General features: G+C 47.8%; 1 protein-coding gene across 6 annotated transcripts in view; it reads right to left on the reverse strand.

Moving 5' to 3' along the window:
• Positions 1–4,150: 4,150 nt before the first annotated feature.
• The window catches only part of BFSP1 (beaded filament structural protein 1), a 72,981-nt gene continuing 54,827 nt past the window's right edge, over positions 4,151–22,304 (reverse strand). For all 6 annotated transcript variants that reach the window (XM_045445364.1, XM_045445365.1, XM_045445366.1 and 3 more), the window contains 4 exons: positions 19,889–19,996; positions 9,784–10,004; positions 7,306–7,391; positions 4,151–5,315 (listed from right to left, as the gene is read on the reverse strand). In XM_045445364.1, the coding sequence (XP_045301320.1) occupies positions 4,321–5,315; positions 7,306–7,391; positions 9,784–10,004; positions 19,889–19,996 (1,410 nt within the window). In that variant the 3' untranslated portion in view covers positions 4,151–4,320. The remainder of the gene's footprint in view (positions 5,316–7,305; positions 7,392–9,783; positions 10,005–19,888; positions 19,997–22,304) is intronic.

Consider the following 22,304-nt stretch of genomic DNA (forward strand, 5'->3'; position numbering starts at 1 on the left):
CTTCTGACTGTTTTTATAAGTAAGCTTTTACTGTAAACGGTCATGGGGCACCTGGGTGGCTCGGTTGAGCATTTGGCTTGATTTCAGCTCAGGTCATGATCTCACAGTTGTGGGAGCTGAGCCTGGAGCCTACTTAAGATTCTCCCTCTCCCTCTGCCTCTCTCCCCTGCTCACACACTCTATCCCTCTCTGAAAGAATTTTTTTTAAGTTAAAAAAAAAAGAAAGAAAGAAAACAGTCATGCCTGTTCACTTTTATATTGCATGTTAGCATGCTTTCATGCTAAGGCAGCAGGGTTGAGGGGCGCCTGGGTGGCTCAGTTGCTTAAGCATCTGAATTCAGCTCAGGTCATGGTCTTGGGGTTCGTGAGTTCAAGCCCCATGTTGGGCTCTGTGGTGACAGCTCAGAGCCTGAAGCCTGCTTTGGATTCTGTGCCTCCCTCTCTCTCTGTCCCTCCCCTCAAAAATAAATAAACCTTTTAAAAAAAACCCCACAAAGTGGGGCACCTGGGTGGCTCAGTCGGTTGAGCATCCGACTTCGGCTCAGGTCATGATCTCACAGCTCGTGAGTTCAAGCCCCACGTCGGGCTCTGTGCTGACAGCTCGGAGCCTGGAGACTGCTTCATATTCTGTGTCTCCCTCTCTCTCTGCCCCTCCCCCGCTCATGCTCTATCTCTCTCTCTCTCTTTCTCTCAAAAATAAACATTCCAAATAATAATAATTGTAATAATAATAATAATACATCTTTTAAAAAAAACCCACAAAGTTGGGGCTGCCACCTGAGGAGTGGGGGTTGTTGCTGGGCATGTGCTAACCAGCCATCTTAGGTTGGGTCCTGCCACAAGCGGAGTCTGAAACAAGGAGTTGAGGTCAAGTCGTTTACTGGAAAGGAGCATCTATATACAGGGGACAAGAAAGTAAGGCAGGAGTGGAGGGAAACTGATTCAGGACATGTGGGTGAATGGGCTTCTTTGTGGGCAGCTGGGGCTCAGACCCCCCAGGGGGAGTGTAGAACACCTCAGAGTTATCCCAATGGAGGGGAGAAGGAGCTGGGGTATTTATGCACCAGGTTCTATCCATCCTGATCAAGGGTGGCCCCCAGGAGCATCAACACCCCAGTGCTCCCAACCTGCCGGGTGTGTGGACCGAGCACAATCCTATACCACAGGATCCCCCAAGGCAGAGTCATATGTGCTTGGCATGAGAAGCATGGGGATGTAGGCATGAACCAGAACAGTGAGGGTCAGGGAAACTGGGGGATCAACACCCATGGTGGCTTCCACGACAGCAGTTACGGGTCACCGACTCAGCGCTTGGCGGATGGGAGGGGTGGGCAGCTGGGATTCAGCTTCTTTGTGGAGGCAGCTTCAGGAGACTCTCAGTCCCGGACCTGAGGCTGGGACTCTGGTGCAACAGTTAGGACCAGCCACCTACAGCACTGGCACTTTAGGTACTCCAGGACTTGTCTAAGCTCCGGGGTGCTCTTGTCACCGAGCTACAGGAAGGCCTGCTCTGAGCCCCCGTGTTTACTGACAAGAAATGGTTTTTAGAAAATTATAAAGTGCTTGTTGTCAGAGACCTCAGGGAGAGGGAAAGCTAGGAGATGAACCCATTCTTCAGCTCCTTGGGGAAAACAAACTAAGCAGGGCAAGTGGAGATAAGGAGGCAAGAAAAGGGCAAGTAGGGTTCTGGGGGGCTGGGGGCAACTAGCCCAACTACACCCCAAAGTGTACATTGTAAGCAGTCCCACATTCCACATGGCGAGCCCAGCTTGAGGTTGAGGCGAGGCTGCCAGGAAATAGTGTTTTCTTGGTTCCTGCCTCCCTCCTTGACCTCCCCTCCTTCATTGGCCCTCTGTAGTCCCCTTTAGTTCGCCTCCTTGAACAGGCTAAGTCCATTCCTGCCCCAGGGCCTTTGCACTTAAATGCTCCTTCCTCAGCTCTGTACATGACTGGCCCACCTTGTCATTCAGATCACATGTCACCGCATTCATGGGGTCTTTGCTTGACCATTCAATCCGAAGTAGACCCATGGCCACTCTTACATGTCGTCCTGTTGGTTCCTTTCCTAGTATTGTCAGACTAATTTTCTCTCAGTTATCTGCTTGCTTGTACATGTCCTTCCTCCCCATGCCAAAATGTCATGTCTGTGAGAGCAGAACCACGTCTGATTTTTCTCTGCTGTCTCCCCAGTGCCCAGAACCATGCATGGCACAGAACAGACCCCCAGTCCATTTTTGATGGTGGACTGAATGTAATATAAAAATAACATTTCTTTCCAAAGTGATACCCTGCCTTTGAAAATAAGAATATGAACTGAACATATAGTCCACACAGTAAAAAGACTTCACGGGGAAGAGATAAAGTCTTCAGTGGCTGTGATGTTGAATATAACATACACTGATCCAAATTCCTAGTACATTCCGGGCTCTAGCTAATGGTTTCCATCATTCTCTCTTAAGCTTTTAAATTATAAATATTTCAAAAGTGTGCAATGGAGTGGGCCCTTCCATTCATCTTTTAGAAAGAACAACAAAAGCATATTTCTTTCTTGAAGTCAAAACCTCAAATGAATTCAGAACAAGATTTTTTTTACCACTCTGAATAGGAAAGGTGACTATTAAGTACTCTTTCTATTATTCATAACAAAGAAATAATAGAATGTAATTTACGACTCCGTCAATTTTGCCTAATAACGTGTCACTGTCTTACGGGATACTTGTGTTTAGGCAGATGTAATAATCCTTTTAAGCATATTTCTTCAGTGCCCATATGAGCATCTACATAGGGTAGGAGCAGTTTCTCAATTGCTAGAAGTAAAAAAAAAAATTCTTTTGGACCAGTAGTAGAAAAACAGGTGCCTAGAGGCAACACAGAAATTTTGTAAAGACTCTAGTTTGAAGTGGGGCGCCTGGGTGGCTCAGTCAGTTAAGCATCCGACTTCAGCTCAAGTCATGATCTCACACTTCATGAATTCGAGCCCTGGGTGGGGCTCTGTGCTGACAGCTCAGAGCCTGGAGTCTGCTTCAGATTCTGGGTCTCCCTCCCTCTCTGCCCCTTCCCCATTCACGCTCTCTCTCTCTCTCAAAAATAAGTAAACATTAAAACATTTTTTAAAAATTCTAGTTTGAAGGAATTTGTTTCCTAGGATGTGACACAGTATCTATACGTACACGTGTGTGTGTATGTGTGCAAGAGGGGCATGCAGATACACGTATATGACGATAATTGAGATCACTGATAAACGTGAAAAATCTCCCCCCAGCAGCACAGCACGCTGTCTGGCACACGGTATATGCTCATGAGTGCTTGTTGGAACCAATCAGTTAACTAAATCCCACACAAGGGACTACGCAGTGACATTTGATTTTTCTTTTTGAACCTGACCTAGGATTGCAATTTCTCAGTGAGAACATTTTCAGTACTCAGACAAAAGGACACGGGACATAAGCTGTGGCAAAAGGCCTGGGTGCCCCAGTTAGATCCTCATGACCCATGTATTTCCATGCCCGATGTCCAAATGCCTGCAGCTATATTTCTGCACCTGAGGGTTTCTTGCCCCTGAAGTCAGTGCCCTGGGAGCAGCCCTCCCCATTGGCGGACAGGAGGAGATACTTCAGCTCCCTCCTCACTCGGGCAGGATAACTCTGGGGCATGGGTTCTACTCCATCTCCCAGAATCCCTTGGGGCGACTGAGCTCCAAGTGCCCGCAGTGCTAACTGATCTGGTAGCAGACCTCTTATTGGCTGCCCTGCCGTCCCGGGCTCCCTCTTGCACCCCACTTGTGGCGCTCCCTGGGATCACACCCCCAAAGAAACTACACTCAAATCCCTGCTTCAGGATCAACTTCTCAGCGAACCCAAACTAAGACAGACACCTTTCATCATGCACCTCTAACAAAACACTCCTCCATGTGAACAGGTGTTTGTGCTTGAGATGCAATAAAAAAGCACCAATGCATCCACTAGCATGTTTCTGTGTGAGGCCCAGACACTCCCTGACTCTCTAATGAGTCTCTCCATGACCGGTGATGAAGGGCATGTCTCTTTCCTTAAAGGAGCAGGGTTTGATGGCCCCTGAACAGGGCATCCCTGTCCTGAGCATGGCTGACCCACCTACACTCCCAAGGCCCCTGTTAATTAGACAAAGGGTGTGCAAGCAAAGAAAACTTTTTAATTAAGGCTTCATTGGCAACGTCAGAAGGGCCAACTATGGTCTAATCCAAACAAGGAACCTTCACTCTTTTGTCATCTGTTCTAAAATATCAAGGCACTTCCCCTACAGTGGCCCCAAAGACGTTGTTTCCCACTGACCCCGGGCATTTTAAGAGCTCTTCTCTCCCGATTTCTTCTTGTTTGCCTTTGTCTTCTCAATCATGGTCTCCACGATGACAGCCGTTTCTTCATACGTCTGGATGCTCTCCGTGGAAAACTTCTCAATGGATTCCATCACTTCCACCTTCTCATATGCCAAAGTCCTGGGCGGACTTCTCTCCTGTGCATCACTGCTCCTAGCCGTATGCCCCCCAGATCCACCCTGACCGACCCCAGGCCTTTGCGACTGGGGTGTAGATGGTCCCTCTGGACCAGGTGTGATCACAGGACAGGGCCCCTTGGACTCCTCCTCCTCCTCCTCCTCCTCCTCCTCCTCCTCCTCTTCCTTCTCTTCCTTCTGGTCATCATGTTTCTCCCCAGGCCCTTTCGGTTCTTCGGCACTAATCTCATTCTTCTTGTCGGCAGTATGCTGGTTAGGTGCCTTTCCGCCTTCCTTCTCCTGAAGGTCCCCCTGTCCATTCTCCACAGGGGGCCCGGGCGGCTCAGGAGAGGGCTCCACAGTGCTGTCGCGATGTACAGAGTCATCCTCAATGGAAATAACCACTCCGCCTTTGGCTGGGATGGAGAAGGAACAGAACCCAGGGTCCACATAACTGGCATCCCCAGAAACCAGCACGTACCGCCCTTTGGTGTAGAGGTCAGCCGGAGGTTCGGGTTCTTTGGGGCTTTTCACCTTGTCTTTGACCTTCTTGAACAGTTTCCCAAAGGCTTTGCTTATCTGCCCTCCATCTGGCACGTCTTCTGGAGCCCCTTCTGGGGTTGGGAAACTTGCTTCTTCGGCTCCTAATTCAAGCTTAGACTCACCTTCCTCTTTGGGTACCACCTGCACCAGCTTTGTGTCTTCTGGACCTTTCAGTGGTATGTCTTCCAGACTCTCATCAGCTTTGTCTTTAGCTATAATCTCCTTTTTCCTTGGAATGTTCTTGGGGAGACCTTTCTGTCTTGGTTTTGCTGCTGTTATATCCTGCACAGCCCTAGTGAGATCTAAAAAAAAGGGGGGGAGGGGGCAGGGGCATAAGTCAAGTTTGTCAATGGAAGAGGAAGAAAATGTGTTTGTGGGAAAATACGCTATTTTGGAGACCAAGGCCTAGCGCAGGGGTAGAGTTTACCATACATGGGGCAAAAAGAACAGAGAAGGATGCCGGGATCTGACCAGCAGCATTCATGGCCCACATTAAGGTCCCAGCTCTGCCACCAGCTGTGTGAATCTGGGCAAGTCGCTTGACCCCTCTGGGCTTGCAGAGAGGAGGGAAGGTACTGCCTGTTCTGACAGTTCTCACAGTTCCCACCCCACTGGCTGTGACTTACTGAGACATTCTACTGCAGTAACACTCGGAGTCCCCACCCCAGCCCCTGCTGAGCTCATGGTGAATACTTGGCTCTACCGGCTAGTCGATGGAACTCATTCTACAGAGTTATCCTCGCAGAGCGGACTGGGCCTCCAGTGTGTTCTGAATGGCCTCAGGCAGGGGACTCAATCTCCCGTGCTCCACACGCATCCCAAGCTAAATAGATACAGATGCCCCTTCAGTAGCAACCCTTTCCTCTGGGCCAAAGAGGAAGTGAGGTACTAAATTCAGAAATGACGGGAATCCCCTGATCCCAAGGCTGTCTTCTAAAAGGAAAAACTGAACAGTTAAGAAAACACACACCATCTCGCCTTGCCTCGTCTATGAGGCTTTTCAACTCCACTCGCAAGCAGATTTCATCTCAGAGGTCTTATCCATGCCCTCCCCCCATGAACCAGAGGACTGACAGACAAAGCGAAGGCACCTAGCACGGGTTGACTCAGACAGCTGAGTGACCAGGGAATGGCAGAAATGAGCCATGAAGCCATAAGGGAGGAAGGGATGTGCAAAGGGACTTGTCTAAGGTAGCCTGCTGGGGGAAGGGGGTGCTTACAGGAACTGCTGCAGAATTTCAGGGCCTGGTACAAGAGGGAAAGGCCCTGTTCAAAATCATGAAGTATTTCAAGACAGTGGGGTGCCTGGGTGGCTCAGTCAATTGAGCCCCCGACTCTTGATTTTAGCTCAGGTCATGATCTTGTGGTTTGCGAGTTCAAGCCCCACGTTGGGCTCTGCACTAACAGTGTGGAGCCTGCCTGGGGTTCTCTCTCTCCCTCTCTCATTGCCATTCTCCCACGTGTGTGCATCCCCTCTCTCTCTCTATCTCTCTCCGCCCCCCCCCCAAAATAAAAAAAAAAAATTTTTAATACAGAAAAAACAAAAAGAATTTCAAGACAGTGACAGCAGAGCACTACACCAAGTGTGGGGACCCTTGTGTGCACAGGTTCCCATGTGTGGCTGCATGCTCCCAGAGCCAGTCCCAGTCCCTGGGACTGCTGCCCCTTCCAACACGTTCAGACTCCGAAACCCCATTTCCACAAATCCCTCTGAGCTCTCTGAGGGACGTGGATTTGAAAGCAATATAGGCAACACCCTCTTCTTTTCTCCTACAACACTGTGTTTGTTCAGCACTAGGGAGATTTAGCTGTGAGGTAACCTCTCTCAGCTGCATGAAACCATCCCCAAAGGACCAAACGCGAAAGACAGAAGCCATGGTTGCCAACCAAGCTGGTTGTGCTCGGTTTTGCATGGAAGAGAAGTGAGCGATAATTGAGTGTTGACTCTGCCCCAGACACTGCATTAAGCACTTTTGCACGGCATTGCTCATTTCCTTTGCTAAGGTGAATATTGAATTATATTTCCCCCCAATTTAATGCTTCAAGTTCAAGGATGACATTCCCAAGGTGGCCTATCCCCCAGTCTGATTTTTCTCCTTGTAAACATTCTGGCTCAGTCACTCAGCACCTGTGGGAGTGAATCAGAGAGAGAAGACCTCATATAAAAGCGTTTAATTTCCAAATGGATCAGAAGGAAGCATAAATGTTAAGTTCAGGAAGAAAGCCGTTTGATTTTTTCCCCCCACTTTTCCATGATAGAAAACAGCAGAAGCCAGGGTTAGGAAGCATTACCTTTCCCACCAAGCCGAGAGCTGAGAAAGGTTCCATGGCTTGGGGTGAACAGGGTGACAGGAGTTTCAATGAAGGCAGAGCTCAGCCTGGAGAAAGAACCAGAAAGAGGATGATCACCATCTTGAATTCATCAAACCAAACAGATGGTGGGGGATTAAGAGTGACTCTTTAATGTGACCAAAAATGAGGAAAGCTTTCTCTAAATCACACTATTCATGAAACATACACACTTATACACTAGATGAGGATGTGAAGGGTTTCTTCGAGCTCGAGTCATACCCTGTGAAACACACAGGAGAATTATAAAATGGGGGCTGCTTGTAATCTAAAAAATGGCACTTCTCTGTTGAACAGAGTTTTTGTTTTTGCTTTTTTTAATAAAAAAGTAGTGAGCTCAGGTGGAAGTATTTACAGCAACCAGGATATGGTATCCCCAATTCTTTTTTAAAACATAATATGCATTATATATAAGTAGAGAAAAAACTGACTACGCAATTGAGACAAAACGTAGACAAGTGGTGAGTCTGAGAAAAGAGTGTTCAGGAGTTCCTTGTTCTCTGCTTACAACATTTCTACCAACTTGAAATTACAACAAAATTCGAAGTTCTAAGCAAACCAGCAAAAAGGCAACCCAATGACCCTTTTATGAAGTCTTGCCTCCAAAACAAAAATCTCCACACAGTCACTTAAATGCCAGTTCAAGACATATTTTCAAGCGTGCATAAAGCGTTCACTGTGACGCAAATATAATGTAGGATTACGCAACAATCCACTGACCATAACTAGAGAAAGAAAAAGAAAATCTTGCTTTCTCCGCTAAAACATTGGAGCACTCACGGCCAAGGCAGAGCACCCGTGGGGACATTTACGTCCCCAGAGGCCTGTGGGGCCAAAAGCAACCTTCTCCATGGGGTCTTTTGCGACCATCCTACTTAAAATTTCACGAGACAAGGAAAGAACTGCTCCTGGTGGGGCAAGTCTGGGTGCTTCTCTTTTAATGCAGTCTAAACCCCCAAATCAGCAAAACTTAATCAAAGAACCACAACTTAATAAAGTGACAGTCCTTCTATGAGGTAACTTCTATGAGTCTCCAATCTGCTCTCTGAATGTCATCCATGGATATGGCCAGGGACATGGACACAGATATAGATGATGTAGGTGCAGATATAAATAATGCAGATGCACATATGGATAGATGCACATGTACATGATATAGATGTGCACGGACATGACGTAGGTGCAGACACACTTGATGTAGGTACAGGTGTAAATGTGCACACACATGAAGATGACATAGACCTAGATGACGTAGGTGTAGATGTGGATGGAGGTGATGCAGATGGAGGTGTGGACGGTATACACGTAGATGGTGTAGACGTAAGTGTAGGGGTAGGCGGAGATGATGTAGATGTAGGGATAGGTGTAGGGGTAGATGTTACAGGTGTCAGTGTAAACGTAATGCTGTCGGTGCAGGTACAGATTATATGACACAGAAGCAGACGACACAGGTAATGTGGCATACATGTACAGGTGGATGCTGTGGCTGTGGATGCAGATGTAAATGTAGGTGTCAGTACACCCAGATGACAGAGTCATGATGGAGACTGTAAGTGTCGGTATAGACGATGCAGAGATAGAGACAGGGGAAGAGGAAGAGAGAGAGAGGGATAGGGATGGGAATGCGGATAGGGATAGGGGATAGGGAGACAGACAGGGATAGGGATAATGTCATGGATAAGGATAGGGATAGGTGACAAGGACAGGAGATAAGGAGAGGGCATAAGGATAGGGGATAGGGACAGGAGATAGGGACAGGGATAGGGGATAGGGACAGGGATAGGGATGGGGACGGGGTAGGGACAGGGGTAGGGGATAGGGATAGAGGTAATTTCTTAGCTATCCTGAAGTTAATGGAGCTTAACTCACGGCTCCACTATGAACAAGACGAGCCAGTGCATTGACAGCCACATTACTGACGCGACCAGGTGACAAAAGCAATGACAGTAGCAGCAGTAATAACACCAACACCTCCGAGCGCTTGTCGAGTGCCAGGCACTGCATTAGGCACCTCACCTGCAGCATCTCATTAAATACTCCCGGTCATCCCACCTGCTAAGACGTCTATGTCCCCAGAGGCCTGTGGGGCCCAAAGCAACCTTCTCCACGGGGTCTTTTGCAACCACCCTACTTAAAATTTCAAACATTCCCACCATCGCCCCATTGCCGCTCCCCTCTCCCCCATCACAATTCACTGCCTAGTACTTGTCATCTGTTACAAAGCCATCCATCAGCTGCCTCCCCAGCTAGCATTCCAGCTCCACCAGGCCACGGGGTTGCAATTCCTCCCCTGCCACGCCCCTACCACCTGGAACCGTGCCTGGCACACAGGAAGCACCCAACGAGGACCTGTGAACTAAGCCAGCGGCCGGGACGGAGAGAAACGCGCAGCCTCTGGGCCGTGCCCGTCTGTGACCACACCTGTTGCCTTCGTTCTCAATGATCCGGTGGTACCGCTCCAGCTCGTTCTTCAGGGTCTGCTGGGCGACCACCAGCTGCCGGCAGTCATAGGAAGACCTCTCCAGGCTCCTCTCAGTCTCCTCAATCTCCTTCCGCAGGCTTTCGATCTGCTCGTTATAGAGCTGAATCTCGTCATCGTAACACTCGTGGGCATCTTTAATAGCCTGTTCCAGGGCTGCCGTCTGTGGGCAAAGACACAGCCGTAAGGAAACCCACCCCACCTTTCCCCAAGACACAGACGTCTCCGGATGACAAACCCCGAAAATAAAAAGAAAACCCCTGTCTGTGGAATAAAATGTACAATTCAAATAAACTGTATCACTCACATTCTGAGTTAGCATAAACCTGGCTAAAAGATAAATAGAACTGCCCTGGGGCGCCTGGGTGGCTCAGTCGGTTGAGCGTCCAACTTCAGCTCAGGTCCTAAGCTCAGTTTTGTGAGTTCAAGTCCCACCTCGGGCTCTGTGCTGATGGCTCCGATCCTGGAGCCTGCTTCAGATTCTGTGTCTCCCTTTGTCTCTGCCCCTCCCCCACTTGCACTCTGTATGTATCTCTCTCAAAAATAAAGATTAAAAAAATTTAAGATAAATAGAAAAAAGCACACATACTAAATAGACAAGACGCTATTTTCACTGAAATGATTAAGTTGGGCGGGTGCATACTGACACAGCACAAGTCCAAATTCAGGTAGGAAAATAGAAATATGACAGAATATAAGGTGGCCTTATAGTCACTTTAAGAGCTCCCAACAATGTGCAAAGAGCAACACGTGTATTTATTTACAAGCTTAGTATGTGTGCAGTCGTGACTTTTACGATCGCATTTTCCCAAGTAGAAAAGAATTCACCGTGCCTTATCAGTCCTCAAAACAAAATGAAACAAACCAAACCAAAAAGCCACTTGTACCTAGAACATCCCAAAATTCACTGCACATTTGAACCACTGGAGGACGCTGTTAAGCTGCAGATCCCGACTCAGCAGGTCTGGGGGAGGCCAGAGGCTCTACAATTCTAACCAGTGCCCACGTGACGTTACTGGCCCTGTCTCTGGTCCACACAGTGAGTCGTGGGGGGGCTGGACAGGTATCTGAATTCAACTTCATGTATGTTTGTAGGTCACATGCAGCTGAATGTGCATATTGGACAAATCTAGAGAATGATTATTCCTAGGAGGACACCTGATTCCTCACTTTTTTTTTAAAGTTTATTTATTTGGGGGGGAGGCAGAGAGAGAAGGAGATAGAATCCCAAGTAGGCTCCGCACTATCAGCACGAAGCCCAATGCAGGGCTTGAACCCACAAACCGTGAGAAAAATCAAGAGTTAGACACTTAACCCACTGAGCCACCCAGGTGCCCTTGATTCCTCACTTTACATACAGATGTTGCTTTAGAATAGTGAAGTTCCCTAAGTGATGACATTTGAAAACAGCTTACAAAGGTTTTCAGCAATGTATCTACTGCATCAGGAAGGAAGGAAAGAAAAAAGGAAGGAGAGGAGAGGAGAGGAGAGGAGAGGAGAGGAAAGGAAAGGAAAGGAAAGGAAAGGAAAGGAAAGGAAAGGAAAGGAAAGGAGAGAAGGAGGGAAGCAGAGAGGGAAGGAGGAAAAGAAGGGGTACATATACGCAACACTTTGGGAAGTCATCTGTCAGCCTATGTCATCCCCCTTGTCTGATACCTGTACCATCTCACTCATAGAGGAGTCCCAGCAGGAGTGTGACTCCACTCTCCTGACCAGACCTACAGAACCAGGGCTGGGCCTGATTCCGACAGGCCTATCACATGCTTCCTCCCTGTGGAATTTGGAATGGGATCTCAGAAACAGCAGAGAGTGGGTGGCAGATTCATATAACCTTGGGGCCGCCATTTTGGAGTGGCCATCTTTCATAACGTGCATGGAGAAACTGACAAAGGCAATTCTCCCGAGGGGCAGAGAAATGAAGCCTAAGGGCAAAGGCGAACAGAGATGAGAGAGCCTGTGAGAGAGAAGAAAGAGAGGGAGTAAGCAGCTGCCTCAGATCCAAGTTCCTGGTTCCTGCCCCACACCCTGCTCTCAAATCTCATAAACGACCTTTTATATCTTGCTCCTCTGGGGGAAAAAAGCGTATCTTCTCAGTAGAGAAACCCGGCAGACGCCACTTTAACCAAGTGATCCAAGTTACATCACCGGCAGGAAGACATGCCCACATGACACTCCCCTGATGAGACGCACTGAGGACACATCACTTCTGTGGATTCCAGCCACAAATGCATAGCCTCAGCCTAATCCTGAAAAAACATCGAGGAGCCCAAAAGGAGGGACATTCCACAAAATAATTCCATCAAGGTCATCAAAGACAGAGAAAGGCAGGGACTATCTCAGATTGGGGAGACTAAGGAGACACAACACCTAAATTGCAAGTGGGATCCAGGACCGGAAAAAAATGTTGGTGGGGTATTTGTGAAGTGTTTGTCAAGTCTATTACCAGGATGGTATTGTCGTTAATTTCCTGACATGGTTCTGTGGTAGTGAAGGTGCTAACATTTGGGGAAGCTGGGTGAAGAGTCTGTGAGAAACCTGTGTGCTATTTTTGTAGCGTTTGAGAAGTCTAAAATTATTTCAAAAGAAAATCACAGCGCACCCTTTCCTGCTTAAGCTACTGTGATCGAGTTTCTGTTCCTCGTTAAAAAAAAAAAAAAAAAAAGGGGGCGCCTGGGTGGCGCAGTCGGTTAAGCGTCCGACTTCAGCCAGGTCACGATCTCGCGGTCCGTGAGTTCGAGCCCCGCGTCGGGCTCTGGGCTGATGGCTCAGAGCCTGGAGCCTGTTTCCGATTCTGTGTCTCCCTCTCTCTCTGCCCCTCCCCCATTCATGCTCTGTCTCTCTCTGTCCCAAAAATAAATAAACGTTGAAAAAAAAAATTAAAAAAAAAAAAAAAAGATTTTAAATTCAGTTACCTGTCATGTCAAATACCAAGGCATACCACTAATTCCTGGTGCGGCCACATTTTCTTACCTACGCCAGGGTTCATACACTCTAGGAAATGCTTCCAGGAAATAAGGAATTTAAAAGACCCCCTTTGAAGCTTGAATCTCAGAGACAAGAAGCCATCCAGGAGTGGAAGAACCCTGAAGTCAGATGTTCTTTTCTATGGAGCAGTCCCAAGAACAAGCCTGGGGGACCTTGGCCACACTGGGGCCCCGGCAGCACAGCTCGGAGCCTGGAGCCTGCTTCAGATTCTGTGTCTGTCTCCCTCTCTCTCTGCCCCTCCCCTGCAAGTGCACTCTTTCTCTCTCTCTCTCAAAAATAAACATTTAAAAAAATGTTTGAGGTGGGTTAACGGCCTCACATTCTATAAAAGCAGCCCTCACCTTTTAGAGGTACAGTTGAAATACTGCCAGATGAGATGGTCTGGTGTCAGGGATTGCTTCACAATCACATGGGGGTATGTGGAGTGCAGGTGATGAAGGAGGGACCATGTGTTGGAGGATGGGGGTACGGGCGCTCATGAGACTGTCCTCTCACTTTTGTATATGTTTGAAGTGTTCCAGAACAGAGTAAACATAAGCAAAGATTATGAGTGAAGCGAATCAACTGCCCCCTTTGGGTATGGGTTCCCCGGCCCGGGGTGGGGACAATGGTCTGTGCTGGCAACTTCTCACTGGGAACAAGTCATGAGCCTCACAGCAACCATATGGGCAGGGGCTGCTACTGCACCCACTTTACAGATGAGGAAAGTGAGACACACAGGCACAAAGTGACTTGCCAACAAGTACAGGATTCAGAGCCACCTGTGCAGGGTCTGAGACACTTCCTGAAACCATGGGCCTCCCTGTGTCAGCCTCCTCCCAGCTGCAGGTGAGCAGTACACGTGCGTGCACACACACACACACACACACACACACACACACACGTGCACTCACTCCAGGCCCTTGGAAAACCCCCCATTCCCACACATCAACAGGCAAGCAACACCAGCGTGTTCTCACTGAAGACCTGGGAGGAGACTGAGGGTGATCCACGCACAGACCCCTCCGTCCCTGAGCACCTTCGCTTAGCCAACTTCTAAATGGTAAACGGGATGGCAAAGCGTTGTCACAAACCGGGAAATCAGAAACTAGAAAAATGTCACCTGTAACCTTTGAACCTTACAGGGCAAGCATGATTTTTTGTGCATCTCACGAGCTGGTGGTTTGCTGTTGGGGGTGGGTGGGTACGTGGGTGATGGCTGTCCTCTGATGGAATTTGCGGGAGGGATACCTGCCCTGGGAAGTATCAGAAGAGGGGTGTTCAAGAAAAATAATAAGAGCCCCACTTTCACTGCCTTAAAGGGGGCTAAAGAGACATCTCTGATGTGAACAACCTTGGCACCAGCTTGGCTGCCTGAGAATGAGATGCGGACGCTCCTCCTTAGAGCCCACAGCCCAGTGTGGGGAGGTGGCTGGGTCACAGAGATATGCCCAGGGCATCACAAAGTACAGGGAGGCCCTCAGGGGCTGGAAGATGTCAGAGAAGGCCAGTCCTGGGTACTGAAGAAGAGAAGGTGCTTCCAGAAAGAGGAGACGTGATGAGCCAAGGGGCAGGTGCCAGAAACCACAGGAGGGTGAGGAGAAGAAGAGAGAGCATCTCACTCCCAGCCCAGGGCTTCTTGGGAGGGGAGTAGCTGCATGGAGACTGGAGAGCGAGGCAGGTGGAAGGTGTGGGCCGTGCTGCAACCCAAACTTCATCCTGAGCAAGAGTGACTGCTGTGTTTCTCCTTGGACCGTTTAGGTCGTCTGTGAGCCGCTGCAGGCAGGAGCTACATCATGCTCTGATCGGTATTTGCTGAACCTCACATGGAACTTGGCAGTCACAGATGAACGAAGGAGTCAGCGTTCAAGCACAGCTGTGGGGCTTGCTTTTGCACAGCATGGGTCAATGGGACCCTGGCAGTGCCTCACAGTGAGCCCCATCTGGACGGGTGACCTCCTGCTTCGGTCCTCTTAGGCCCCCAGATTTCTTTGGGTCCAAGGTCTTTTTAAAAAAGGAAACAGGTGGGGCGCCTGGGTGGCGCAGTCGGTTAAGCGTCCGACTTCAGCCAGGTCACGATCTCGCGGTCCGTGAGTTCTAGCCCCGCGTCGGGCTCTGGGCTGATGGCTCAGAGCCTGGAGCCTGTTTCCGATTCTGTGTCTCCCTCTCTCTCTGCCCCTCCCCCGTTCATACTCTGTCTCTCTCTGTCCCAAAAATAAATAAACGTTGAAAAAAAAAATTTTAAAAAGGAAACAGGTTCCTTTTTCTCCACATCCTCACAAACACTTGTTGTTTCCTGTGTTTTTTATTTTAGCCATTCTGATACGTGTAAGGTGATACCTCATCGTGGTTTTGACTTGCATTTCTCTGCTGATGAGTGATATGGAGCATCTCTTCATGGGTCTGTTGGTCATCTGTATGTCTTCTTTGGAGAGGTGTCCCTTCAGGTCCTCTGCCCATGTTTAATTGCGTTAGTTGTTTTTTGGTGTTGAGTTGTGTAAGTTCTTTATATATTTTGGATATTGACCCATTATTGGATATGTCATTTGCAAATATCTCCTCCCATTCAGTAGATGAATGGATGGAGAAGATGTATGTGGTATATACATATACAATGGAATACCATTCAGGCCATAAAAAAAAAAAAGAGGTCATGCCATTTGCAACAACATGGATGCACTAAAGGGTATAATGTGAAGTGAAATAAATCAGAGAAAAACAAATACCATATGATTTCACTCACATGTGGAATTTAAGGAACAAAGTAAGTGGACAAACAAAGAAAAAAACAGACAAAGAAAACAGAGTCTTAAATACAGAGAACAACCTGGTGGTCACCAGAGCGGAGGAGGCAGAGGGGAAGGGTGAAACAGATAAAGGGGATTAAAAGTACACTTATCTTAATGAGCACTGACACATAGAATTGTTGAATCACTACATTGTACTCGTGAAATTAACATAACACTGTATACTAATTTACTTCAATTAAAAAAAAAAAAACAATTTAAGAAGGAAATGGAAGAAATCAAGTGTCCTTCACGGATTACATGTTGTCTTCCCAAAATCTACCACTAGATGGTGCTAGGCAACTTTAATGAGAAATGATACTCGGGAGGTTCACTCTTTTCAAGTAATACATGACTCTTTCCATGTCCCTGCCTCAGAAACTCTCAGTGAAATGTAATTTAGGGAGCCAGAAGTGCCTGTCCCTTTTCTTCCACCTCTAGGAAGCGCCATCCCAATGATCTCATGCATGGACTATGTTTGGCTTCAAAGAAGGGGCTGCCGGCTCTGAGGGTGCTGTTTCTTCCATCCTTTGGACTAGTGTTTGGTTTGTTTTTTAATGTTTATTTATTTTTGAGGAGACAGAGCATGAGAGGGGAGGGGCAGAGAAAGAGGGAAAGAGACAGACAGAATCTGAAGCAGGCTCTAGGCTCTGAGCTGTCAGCACAGAGTTCATGGGCTTGAAGCCACGAACTGTGAGATCATGTCCTGAGCTGAAGTCAGACACTTAACCGACTAAGCCACCCAAGTACCCCTGGACACGGGTTCTTAAACTTGAGCCTGCAAAACCACCTGGAGGGCTTGTTAAAACAGAGATTGCTGGGCCCCACCCCAAAGTTCCTGACTCAGTAGGTCTGGGCCGGGCCGGGCCTGTGAATGTACATTTCTGACAAGTTCCCAGGTGATGCTGATGTTGCTGGTTTAGGGACCTCACGCTGAGGACCATGTTATGGAGGGCTCTGGAAGCATCAGTAGCTCCAACCACAGGCAGAACCATATGCCTTGGCTATGCCAGGTTGGAGCCCTCAGGCTACAAGGAGTTCTCCTTGCCCCACCCCTCTCCCCTGTCCCTAGTCAGCATTGGCACTACTGAGGGGCTAAGCCACCAAATCTCCCTTAGAGCACTCAGCTTAGCTACTCTATTGGGCAGTCACTAAAACCTTTCAAAATCAACAAAAAGCCAGCCATGAACGACTCCTGAATAGGATGTGAAAGCCCCAAACCAGGGACTAAGGTAGGCCAGATGTAGAACATTCTGACCCAACCTAGGGCCCACCCCTACACCAGTACTCTCAAAGTGTGATTCCTAGACCAGAAGCATCATCAGCTGGAAGTCTAGAAATGCAAATTCTTGGGCCACATCCCAGAACGAGTCAGAAACTCTTGGGTGGGCCCAGCCACATCTGTGTTTTAATTAGTGCTAATTAGGCAGACTTTGGTCCCCATGACCTTTGCCCCTTAGCTTTCCGCCCATGAATATGTTAGGTTTCATGGCAAAGGGACTTTGCAGATGTGATTAAGGCTCTTAATCAGTGGACTTAAAAAAAATAGGGAGATTATTATAGATTATTCCTGATCACATGAGCACAAGTCAGAGAGATTAGATACCTGAGAAAGATTCCATGCACTGTTGCTGGATTTGAGGATGGCCATAAGCCAAGGCATGTGTGCGGCTTCTAGAATAATTCCTGGCCAACAGCCAGCAAGAAATAGGGTCCTCAATCCCACCTGCACACAGAATTGAGTTCTGCCAACAATTTGATTGAGACTGGAAGATTCTCCACCAAGAGCCTTCAGATAAGGAGGCCGGCCAACAACTTTGTATCAGCCTTGTGAGACCCAGAGCAGAAAAACCAACCAAGCCCACCCAGCCTTCTAACTTATGGAAGTGCGAGACAAGGGACTACTGTTTCAAGCCCTTGCATGTTTAGTAATTCCTTACAGCAGCGAGAGAAAACACAACTTGTGTTGCATTAGACCCACTGCTAGTTGTATTTAATATAAGCACATGTATTATTATATAGAAAATGATTTGGTAATATTTTGATAACTGGTTCAATATAATTGGTTTTCTTTTAATTATATGTTCTTTATTTTTATTATATGCCTTTAACATTTTTCTGAGAAGTGGACCACGGACTTTGCCAGACTGCTGGGGGGTGGGGAAGGGCACAGAAAAAGTGAAGAGCCCCGATTTAGAGAGACAACAATGTCAGAGCAAGACCTATAAGCCTTCCTGCAGCAACTATGGGAGGGGACACGTGGCCAAGCAGACAGATTTATTTCACGTCCTCAGAAACTAGGTTGATCCTTCATGAAATGTCTTACTTTTACGTTCAATAAATACATATATGTACATAGAGACAGAAACCTTTTTGCCCCGGAACAGGAATTTACCACATCAGCTGGGCTCTTTGATTTTCTCAGTATCTAGGGCAGGGTTTTCAACTTTGTCACCACGCCCACTTGAAGAGCCATATTTAACACCACAAACCATACACATCATACAAACATGTGTGTGCATGTGTGTGTGTGCATTTGAGCAAATATATATATTTAAGTATGCAAACATATATATTTAAAACACAGGTTTCACAAAGCAAATCCCACTGTTACATGCCATGTACTCTGTTATTTCTTATTCTATCTTAGTCTAGTGTTGTCAATTTCTTCTTTATTAATGCCACTCAATTCTGCTGAAGTCATTTTACAACCCAATAATACATTGTAAACAGTGGTTTGGAAAACACCTGTCTCTAGGACCAGTGGGCTTGCATCCACTTCTCCAATCTCTCATTCACACACGTGCATGCATACATACACACGTATATACATAAACACGTGCACACATACGTTCATACAAAGTCATACATATATACACATATATGAATATAGACATAGATATAGTACACAACATGCACACACATATACACATACACACATGTATATCTACACACATAAACACATATACATACACGTATGTGCACACACACACACACACACACACATTCACTCACTCTCACTCCATTCTTCCAGGGCCTCAGAGGAAGCCACAAATTACCAAGTCACCAAAATGGTGCATCTGGTCCCCAACCCATGGTTTGTCATGAAAGGATGAGTTTTAAGGGCAGTACTTGATTTCTCGAGCTGTGATTTTTACCTCGGGAGATAATCACCAGACCCTGGTTTGCTTTCAGTGGCCCCTGAGAGTTGCTTCATAGTGACAGTGTGTGGTGGGACAGAAATGAAGATTCTGGAACTCAATGGTCCCCTCATAAAACCCCGGGCAGATCTGGAGGGCACTGAATACCTACAAAAGCACCAGATCTGTGTGGTGTTAACTTTTTTTGATTTTGCAGACATTGGACAGAGACAGAGTAACATATAACATATAAATGTTCCAGGTTTCCTAAATAGTCCAAAACTTTTTCTTCTCTTGTCCCTTCATGTGTACTTGTCAAACCAAATGTCCATTTATTTTTTGATTTAGGAATGAGGTTGCACAGTATATGAAGGTTTAGTATTCTAACCCAATATCTCCCAACGGGATAGTAATGAGAGAAAGCAAACTGGAAGGAATCAGGGGGGTGAACCACGAAGCTCACTAACCAAGAAGGAAGGCCACAGAAACAGGAGGGCATTCTCCCGGTGACTTTAGTTTTCAGATTAAGCTTTGCCAAAATAAAGGCGGGGGGAGGGGTAGAAATGGGAGCTTTATACGAATGAATCCTGAGGGGAGGCAAACACTGACATGACCACCCTTTCCCACGCCTGTAATCAAATTCCAAAGGGGAGATTTTAGGTCACGAAAAGAGAAACAGGAAGCATAGATTGGGAGGATAGAAATCCCAATGTGTCCATCTCTTCTTATTTTTAAGGATAAGGTTAAAGCAGGCAAAACAGATCAATTGTGCAGGAGTCAGGACAGCCTTACCCTTGGTGGGGAGTGGTGGTGACTCAAAGTGGGCACAAGGGGAACCCCCGAGGGGCCTGGGAATAGCACGAACCATGGTTCCCGTTTGCCCAGGACGTGGCCAGTCCAGGCATTGAAAGTCCTGCATCCTGGGAAATCCTCACTTAAAGCAGGATAGCTGGTCACGCTACTCAGGATGGCCTGTTTCTGGCTCTGAGCACTGGATACACAGGCATGTGACACTCGTGAGAATTCCCTCAGATGGATACTTGTACACTTTTCTGCATGCACGTGACACCTGAATAAAATGTGTTGTAGAACCCTATTGACATGTGTGGTGGCAATGCCCAATGGCGAGCAGTGGACATGAGAGTGTGACACCCTACCTGGGCCTGCAGCTCGGCTCTCTGTGCCTGCAGGAGGGACACTACCTCCCGGCCCTCCTCCAGCTGGCTCTGCAGGACAGCGGCTTCTCGTTCCGTCAGGAGCTTCTCCTGCACAAAGAAAGCCAGACTCAGCACTCCCATGCACTTGATGTGTGAGGAAATCCAGAGGGAAAAGGGTATCCCTCCCACCCCACCCAAATTCATCGGCTCAGTCCCTGACCCCCAATGCAATGGTGTTAGGAATTAGAGCCTTGAGGAGGTGATTAGATCTAGATGAGGTCATGAGGATGGGGCCCTCATGGTGGGATTAGTGTCCTTATAGGAAAAGAAGAGACACCAGAGTGCTCTCTCTTTCCAAGATGCACCAAGGAAAGACGATGTGAGGACACAGCAAGAAGGCAGCTGTCTACAAACCAGGAAGCAGGCCCTCATCAAGAACTGAATCTGGGAGCACCTGGGTGGCTCAGGTGGTTAAATGTCTGATTCTTGATTTTAGCTCAGGTCGTGATCTCATGGTTCATGAGTTCGAGCCCTGAGGCAGGCTCTGAGCTAACTGCGTGGAGCCTGCTTGGGATCTGTTTCTCTCTCCCTGCCCCTCCCCTGCTCTCTCTGTCTCTCTCCCAAAATACAAATAAAGTTAAAAAAAAGAAAAAAAGAACTGAATCTGCCAGCAGCCTGATCTTGGACTTTCAGCCTCCAGAAGCATGAGAAACAAATGTCTGTTGTGTGAGCTGCCCCATCTGTGCTGCTTGTTACAGCAGCCTGAGCTGACTAAGACAGGCCCCCAGTGGCCGCCCTTAGTTAATGCCTTTCCTCTTTGTCTTCAGCGTCTGAACCATAAATGCTACGAGACCCACATTTCAGACTACCATACACTGGCTAAAAGATTCCGGACAAGGTGCTTCCTCCTCCGCAAAAGGGAAGCTGGGGATGCAGACTCTCGTAGGGCTCTGTTGTCTGTCCCTGAGCCCAGGGAGAAGGGGAAACCAGAGACCTAACTTTAGACGGCCCTCCTCAGCTGTGTGCTTACTCCAGGGCTGGTGTGCTCCTATGTTTCTCGGTGCACGGAGGCACGCTTTCTCTCAGTCTATCTCTGTGTCTCTTTACCTGTGTCTCTCAGTCGGCTTCTCTATCTCTGTCCTCTTTGTTTCTCTGTGTTTCAGTCCCCACCTCCCTGCCTCAAAGATGCAGACGAAGGGGTAGCGGGGGCAGAGGGGGACTCAGACTCTGAGCACCAGTGTGTGGAAGATATGCATCTATGCCACACTCTGCAAATTCTAGGCCTGCGGCCTGGGGATAGAGGCAGACAAGGTGCAAATACATTGCACCACCTCCCTGCCAGGGGCCGGCCTGCTTGTCTGGCCCTGTCTCTCCTCACTGCCCAGCTCCCACTCATCATACACCCCTGCTCCCTCCAACCCACAGCGGGAGTGTCTCATGCACAATAGACCCTTGGATATTCATTGAAGAGGAAGAAGGACAGCCTGGCTGCTGGCAGCTGGCACTAACTGCCAGGCCGTGGTGCTCCCTACTTACAAACTTATAGAGGATGCCCCCTCCCCACATCTGAAGATGTCACACTGGGACCATGGCGGAATGAGAAAGAAACAAGACTGTCCTGTGTCTAGGCACCCACAAAAATGACCAAACGTTTCCCGCCCCCACCCCCCCCGCCCCAGTAACAAGCGATGCTGCTTGATTACCAAGTATACCCTCCTAGGTACAAATTATCAGGATACTCAGTCATAGGACCAGCCCTCTCCTGAGGGCATCCAACCCAGAGCAGAGCCCTGCTTAGCTGATCCCTCCCCTCGAATCACCCACCACAGGCCTTGATCCTCTCACACATCCCTCCTCCTCTGAGACACCCTGCAAGTTCCCAGGGGACACACTCCTTTGCTGCAGTGAATAATACACCCGGCTTTATTTGACCATAGGTGCGTCCTCAGTGGCCTCTAGCTAGAGGGCACTGACATTATGCTTTACTGACACATTAACCATTGACCTGGTGTCCTAGGGAACGACACTAATTATAGCCTCATTTTGCAAAGGTGACAACACATTTTTTAGGTAACAAGAGTCAGTCAGACAAACCTGAAAGGGACCATCTATCTCACATATAGAATTTTTAGGCTAAGAGTAATAAAGAATGTGGTGCTTTCTAAATCTGTGCTTCTCCATCTGTAATGTGAATCTTTGGGGGGTCTCGCTAAAGGAAGATTCTTACTCAGGGGGGTCTGCACTCGGGCTGGAGATTCTGCATTTCTGACCAGCTTCCAGATGAGGCAAAGATCACTGACGATCACTGATGCTCTCAGACTGTCCAGACAGTCTCTATATTCTTACAACTCAGAAGAATTTTGTTAAAGAATACAGATGCATGATTTAAAAAGTGTGTTTGGTGTAAAAGAGCTTT

The sequence above is a fragment of the Leopardus geoffroyi genome, chromosome A3 (assembly GCF_018350155.1).
Source record: "Leopardus geoffroyi isolate Oge1 chromosome A3, O.geoffroyi_Oge1_pat1.0, whole genome shotgun sequence".
In the NCBI taxonomy this organism is placed as follows: Eukaryota; Metazoa; Chordata; class Mammalia; order Carnivora; family Felidae; genus Leopardus; species Leopardus geoffroyi.